Raw genomic sequence first — 7737 nt, 5'->3', positions numbered from 1 at the left:
AGGCAGATACAAAAAAATACACAAATGAATGCAGCTCTGTAATAATTAATATATAATTAAATTAATTTTTCAAATGCAAGAAGTTGAGTACCTAAATTTGACAGGGTACCAGCATCTTGCAGCCCCTGCATTAGCAGAGCTGAAGTGTGAGAGGAAGAAGCAGAGAGACAGGGAGATGGTCCCATCACTGTGCTTCTTCTCCTTTCACTGTCCTTTAGGGAGGGGCTCAGATGGTTGAATGATGCTGGCCATCAAACTGATGTCATCTAGTAGCAGTAAAAAGTACTGCAGGAGGAATCTCTGGATTGACAGTGAGTATTACAGCAAACACTGGTATTGTTATTGTGTCTTTGAATGGGATATTCATATTTATCTTATTATTTTTGGCTGGAGTTCTTTTCTGAGCACAATGCATGTGTTGCCAAATAGACAAATACATAACATGCAGAAAATACGTAAAATGCACGTATCATCTTATGAGAAGATTGTTGTTGAAATGAATAGTCTGCTAACAGGGTCTCTTTAAAGACATGGACCTGCAACAAGCGTTCAGATGAGGAAACCACAGAGTATTCTGTATATACATTTGTATAGTAACATTGATTTTGCACTCAAAGTTTCTTTTTTTCACTTTATTTCAGATTTCTGAGTGTTGGAATGGAACAGCCATGAATGGTGATGCACTTAATCAAGACTCTTCCTCCCAGCTTCCTGACTGGAAGGAGTTCTGTGAGCTTCATGCACAAGCTTCTGCTCTGGATTTTGCCCAAAAATTCTGTCAGTTTTTGAGAGAAAACCCTCATTATAATGTCCCCGGAGCAGAGACATCATTCTCTCACCATTTTGCTGCCAACTTTTTAGATTTCTTTAGTTTTGAGGTGAGCAGGGTATATGTTTCAGATTCTCCAACAAAATATAATATTGTTCCCTTTGTTGGACTACAAAACTGCCAGGTGCCTTTAGCAAGGGATTTTGTCCCCAGAAAAGAAGAGACCTCCACCGAGTCTTTAGACAGCATGGACAATCCGGTCACAAATAAATACTTAAGCCGGACTCAGGCCCGAGTCCACAAGGTCTCCTCCTATGGCCATTCACGAAGCTCTGAGGATGTTTCGGTTCATGGGAGCTCCAAGCCAAAATTTAAGAAGGGGTTCTCACTGAGAAACATGAGTTTGTGTGTGGTAGATGGCATGAAGGAAATGTGGCACAGGAAGTCTTCTCCAGAGCCAAGCTTGGATAATGTACAGATCAAGCGGTCAGAACGTGAAAGCTGCACATTGGGTAACAAGGAGCAAGTGGAGACACGTGAAAAATGGACTCACAAATTACGGCTGTCTAAAATGCAGGCAGCCAAAATCGATGTTGTAGACATTCAAAGGGAAGGAACTCTCAGGTACATGGTAGCGGATGACACAAACTGTGTTGGTAGCTCTCAATGGCAAAAATGTCGTTTGCTTTTGAGAAAAGCTGTGAAAATGGAGGGAGAAAGATTTCTACTTGAATTTTTTGTGCCTCCAAAGGTAAGATATCTTTTTTTTTATTTTTTTATGACTAATCACAATGTTGCTGTGCCATATGTAATCTAACAAAGAATCCTCTGGTGGTGGAGCTCTACTACATGATGGATAGATAGATAGATAGATAGATAGATAGATAGATAGATAGATAGATTAGATAGAATGCCAAAAACAAGAACTTTGAAAGATTGGGAATTCCTGGATTTTTTAAAATAATTTTGCTGGCTGATCCCTGCATGTTAAACAGGAAATATGTAAAAAAAAAATACGAAAAACCGGCTGTCCCCCAGCACCAGTACTCTCTACATCTTCTCCTCTTCTCTGTGGTTTCCTTCTTTGTCTACTGGTTCTTTGTGATTTGTAAGGGTGGGTTTTCTTTTGTTATTTTTATTACTTGTCCGTTTAGGTTTATGTTTATATGTTTACTCTTTCGCCAGATATGTTAAATTCAAAATGGTTACATCTCGTGGAGTGGGGTAATGTACCTGTGCCTTGGCTGTACATTTCCATTCCCTGTCAGGGTGTTTCAACTGTATATTTGTTACATTGTTTCATGATTATCCCCTGTCTGTGCTGCCATCGGGCGACCAGTTCCTTCAACTGTAAAAAAAAACAATTCCAGTAATTTCCCCTTGCAGCTCTGCAACACCGTCCTAGAGAGAATATTTAATGGTACTTGTGTAACATGTGCTTATACCTTGTTTACATCTAATGCCTCCTGCCTGGAAAGATGAGCAGCCAAAACCCAATTTCCTTTAGGTTGAAAGACATCAATATCAAAATGGCACATGAATTTAATGTCTTTTATTCTGCAGTTAAAGAGGATTTGAAGAAAGGGTGCAGAAAACACAGGTACATCAAATAAAGCAGAAGCAAGAAGATACTTGCATTGCAGGTCCTCAGTTACAGCTTTCTCTCCAGCAAGGAGAACAGTGAACAAGACAGTAGACCCTTCCAAATCTCACTCTAAGGCTCCATTCACGCCTAGGCATTTTGCAGCTCACAGCAAAGCCTGACAAAACAACCAAGACAAGGAATCTCATTCATTTTTATGGCCCCTGTTCACACCTGGGTGTTTTGTCACACAGAGTTTCCAATCTGAAGTCTACCGAAAAAGCGCTGTAATCTGCCAAAAAGTAGCTCATGTAGCTCAGTTTCCATCAACAAGCGTTTTTTTCTGCTTGCGAATTTCTTGAGCATTTTGTCATACTTACCTTTTGAGCGACAAAATGGCCAGGTGTGAATGGGAACTTAATCTCACAAGACTAGTAGTCAGAGGCAGCAGTGCATTAGAGGACATCACACTGCAGATATACTGCTATGAGGTTCAAGGCACGGGAAATGGAATTCCAGACAAACAGTATTTTAGGGTACTGCTTAGGCATAATTAACATTTCTAGATGTTTCCTATCACATAGCAAATCACTACTTTTTTTTAGTTCTGGTCCATTTAATAAATACCATGGTTGATTAGCAATTACTGTAATGACTGTACTGACAACACAAGGCCCAGTTATAAATGTGCTCCTTGGACTGTGAATTTAAAGCAGAACTAAACTATGGTGAAAATAGCACCCATGTAATTAGGAAAAGAGTGAACATATATAAAGGGGGGCTGGGCAGTGTTCAATCTTGGAAATACATGCGGAAGGAGTTAAAATTGCATTCCAAGGGACAGATTTCCAACTTGGCCCAGGATTGGAGGGCAGAGACAATAATTTTACAGAGTTAAGCAAACCATACTGAATTCAATATTGCATGCTAATTACAGTAATCCTAATAAAATACCAACAATATCAGCATTTTAAGCTAAAAGGGGCTACATGCTTTGTTCTTTTATGTTACCAACATATTTAGGCTAAAAGGGTCTACGCACTTTCTTCTTTCGTTGGATAGGATGCAATTTAAGTGCCGGGGATATCTCTCTGCCCATAAAACATCTTTGGATATTTTAAGTGTCTAATAAACTCTGGGAACATTTACATATTGTGATTAAACAACGTCATTAAGATGCTATCATTACTATCTGTGCTAGCCTTTTATTGACTTGCACTTTAGAATTGCCATCATGTGTTTTAAGCTGAAGGCTAAAAACATACATGAAATACACCATGGGAGCTGTTTTAAGGTGCCCATACACTTTACAACCCTCGCAAGACGCAAGTTGTAAAGTACTTTAAAAAACGTATGATCTGCCCATCTTGGACAGGCAGATCGTACTTGAGATCATCGCAAGCCTGCCCCCCTGAGAGGGGCGGCCTTCCGATGACTGTAATGAGGGGCGGGCTTACGATGACTGCAAACGGGCAGTGTGCGCGTGCGCACAACGGCCCGTTTGGCAGTCGTCGACCAGAAGGCCACTAACTCGCCGGGAATCGTATGATTCCCGGCGGGTTTTCTAGCATGCTATTTCGACGGAAGACGTGCGACCGTACAGTAGAAACGGTCACACGCCTTCCATACACTGCACGATTATCGTACGATCGCGGGATTTCCCTCGATTCTCGTACGAGAATCGTGCAGTGTATGGGCACCTTTACCTGCAAAAGTATCATATTTCTTATTATACAGGATTTATATAGCGACAACAGTTTGTGCAGTTCTTTACAATATAAGGAAGACATTACAGTTGCAAGAAAAGATGGTAAGGAGGGCCCTGCCCATGAGAGCTTATAATCTAATGCAAATGATTTGTATTTCTGACCAGCCAGTCCAGTTCCGAGATTTATACAGCTCTGCCACACAGGACAGTCCTGATTTTTCTCTGCTGCAGTTTAGTAACACTGACGGGTCTCCCCCCAGCCCGTAATGTATTAATGAATACAGAGCTGCATTATTTGGGTCTTCAGTATCTGCCGGGAGTTTAGCTTTAGGGCCCATTCACACCATTTCCATCCATCGCACGAAGATGGTGTGAACAGGCCCTTAAGGTTAAAGAGGCTTGAGCATCTACTGTGCATCTTTGATAATGCACAGTTTATTAGAGATTTGATCGAGAATTATTGGAGGTATGATACAACATTATCTGGCATTATCCATTTAATACTATGAAAATATACAAAACATCATTGTTGATTAGTAAATAATCGATGCATAAGAAGCATAGTGGAGCTATTATAACCTCAAGTTTGCTCTCTCCGTGGTACGCAGGGAATGTGTAGGGGATAGTTTCAAGGCGGGTCCTGGCTGGGAATTTAGAATATTATGAAGCCAAGGAGATCTGCATCCAGCTGCTGAATATCTGTGGACCTCCTACACTAGCCCCATAAAACACAGAGATATGTTACAGTGTGCTTTGTATAATAAGCGCATTATTTTGGGTCAAGTGTGTTGCTTGACTTGAAGATGATGTCACAATAACTGTGTGTTGCATGCTTCCAGCTTTACTGTCCTATTTGGAGCCGGAAAGAAACACAAAATTATATTATGAGTAAATAGACCTTTTTGAAATGTACTCAACACTTTATGATAAAAGATTTGTTTCTAATCAAGAAGAAGGAGATTGTTTTAGAATGAGCTACAGCAAGACATAACTTTGTTCCTTGTGAATATGTTACCCTTACATTCTGTCTTGCTCTTCTTAAGTGCATCCTGCTCACCATGGCTTTAGAAATACAGTTTCAAATTAATTATAAGTACTTGAAACCTTTATTTGCTTGCTGTATGCAGTCAAGGACCTGATACCCTAAATACGTGCGTGCCTGTGTCCATCTGTCCAATACATGAGTGCAGAGATATTTAAAGCTCAAGTGAACCCATGCTTAGAGGGCAGAGTTGTTGCTTGGATCAGTGTTTGGGGACGGACGGACATGTCAGCACATTGGAGAGCCGGGCTGCTGCTTTGTGTGTGAGAGCCTCATTCTGACTCTCCTATGTGCTGAGATGACAGGATGTTTTACACCTTCATGTAGCCCATGGCAGTAAAAAAAATAAGGGTGTATATATTACTGTATATACAGGCAGACTGCAATACAGTAATAAATAACAAAGGTTCAGTTGAACTCCAGGCATATAAAAAAATCAACCCTTGCAGTTGGGCTACACCAACACTGCAAGGGTTACATGCTCGTTTTGGGTCTAAAATAAAAAAAGATATATTCACCAGATCCTCAGTCCCACCTGGCTGCTAGACTGGCCCCACAGCCACTTCTCCACTGGCCTCCAGTGGTCTAAGGATCCGTGACGTCATCACAACCATTCACTTGAATTGGACGTGAGGACCCGAGGGACATTCCACCGTGGGACTGAGGATCGGGTGAGTATATGTTTTTTTAATTTTAGACCTTAGCCCAAACCGATCCCTTAACCCTTGCAGTGTGAGGGTAGCCCATTGCAAAGGTTCATTTTGTACAGCGTTTTTAAGACCTAGTCTGTGATGGCATGCTGAAAAGGAGAAGTTTTCATTTCTAATGGCTGTTCTGAATGGATGAAAGTTTAAGTGTATTATAAAGCTGGGTACACACGGAGCGAATTTCTGTTGAATTGGCCGAAATTTGATCTGTTGGACTCTATTCCCTCGTCAGAGGTTGATCATTCCCTCGTCAGAAGTCAATCGTGCATCATCAAACTAACCACTGAACTATCACCTTCTCAAACAATTCATCCCCACACAGCTACCTCCTCATGTATCACTTGCCCCTCCCTTTTAGATTGTAAGCCCTCACAGCCGGCTTCTGTCAGAATTCAGTGTACACAGTGGGAGCGCCATTCAGCCACGCTGTTTAGCGTGGATAGAGGAATCTGTCAAAATCTAACTGTGTAGCCATCATAACAGTTCTAGTTACAGTAGGTAAATAGTACATTTTTTTTATAGAAGTCCATGAATCAGACCAAAAAGAGGGACACCTGAGGAGGAAAGAGGAAAAGAGGGATTCGGTCCCAAAGTAAGGACAGTTGGGAGCGCCCTACGCAGCATTGATGATTGGAGCACTGCGCAGGGGGAGTGTCAAACCCCAGGAAATCCAAGCCGCTGTGTGGCCGGGCTTGCGATGATCGAGAGTACGATCTGCCTGTCCAAGATGGGCAGATCGTACGTTTTTTTAATCACTTTACAACCATCGCAAGACTAAGGTCTTGCGATGGTTGTACAGTGTATGGCCCCCTAAGTGCTTGAATCTCCAGGGTGCTGCCAGCATAGGAAAGTTTAGCAAAGGCTGCAGCACATAAAAAAAATACATGCCCCATACTAGTGTTTCATGCTTTACCGGTGACGCTAGTTGTAATGTTATAGCCTGGATAATGATTCCAACCATAAAATGGTTGCCTGCACTTTCTGAACAATATCATGTTAGTAGTGTTGAAGGATAGGAACAGAAATGTAGTCACAGTCATTTGTTAGTGTAGTGTACTGGGGGGTTATTGACCTCCTACTTGCAATATGTTCCATGAATTGTGTTCAGTAAATGTATCCGAAGACTCCTGGGAACCGAGGGTCATCTCTCATTCTTGTTCTGCTTTTATTTAACTAATTTACCATCTGCTGGCTCTGATTCACCACCTGACACCGCACTCTAATAAATAGCTCGCTCGTTTGTAGACATTCTCTCACATTTTCATATCCTACCCAAGTAGATTGCAGTATCTCTTAACAAATGTAAGCGTGTATGTTCTGTAAAAAATCTGCTTTTTACCCATTGCATTTTAGATGTGTTTTATTACACTGCAGTGTTAAATGCTTTGCCATTCATTTCCATGTAATGCTCATGTTGGTGCACTTCAAACCATTCAAAACCACACTGCACAAAATTGGTGACATTTGTTCCATTCATATGAATACATAACTCATGATGTGTTTTACATCTATTTTATCTGTGAGTATCAATGCAGGAAATGTGAATACATCCTAAATCGCTCACGCTGCCACTTGAATTTAAAAAAAAAAGAAGCCCATCCTGTGCCATTGGGTGAGGACTTAGGCAGGTGCTGGTGCTCTTGGAGCCCAATATCTCATTGCCTATTTTCTCAGGTAGATACTGGCCCACCTGTGGCCAGCTTTAGCAGCTCAGAAAACAATGAAGATATATAACCAGATTGTAGCTCTTCTCAGTTCATCATCTTTGCTTGCCAACACCCACCACAGTTCAGTTTTCCACAGACCGAAAGGTGGCAGCTCTATCTGTCTCCGTGTTGTCACTGGACAGGTACAGGAAGCGTGGGGAGGGCACAGACAGCAATGAAAAGCTTATGAAGGTTTGAATGCTTCTCTGCTCTTCTTTTTTTC

The 7737-nt window shown here is 41.4% G+C and overlaps 1 protein-coding gene across 1 annotated transcript in view; it reads left to right on the top strand.

Annotated features, from left to right (window-relative positions):
- Positions 1-665: 665 nt before the first annotated feature.
- Positions 666-7737, top strand: part of SH2B2 (SH2B adaptor protein 2) — a 31073-nt gene continuing 24001 nt past the window's right edge. The window contains 2 exon segments of the mRNA XM_018573708.1: positions 666-887; positions 993-1520. Of these exon segments, the coding sequence (XP_018429210.1) occupies positions 669-887; positions 993-1520 (747 nt within the window). The 5' untranslated portion in view covers positions 666-668.

This window comes from Nanorana parkeri, unplaced genomic scaffold (genome assembly GCF_000935625.1).
Source record: "Nanorana parkeri isolate BGI_ZX_2015 unplaced genomic scaffold, ASM93562v1 scaffold48, whole genome shotgun sequence".
Classification (NCBI taxonomy): domain Eukaryota; kingdom Metazoa; phylum Chordata; class Amphibia; order Anura; family Dicroglossidae; genus Nanorana; species Nanorana parkeri.
This window is presented reverse-complemented; position numbering and strand designations above follow the sequence as displayed.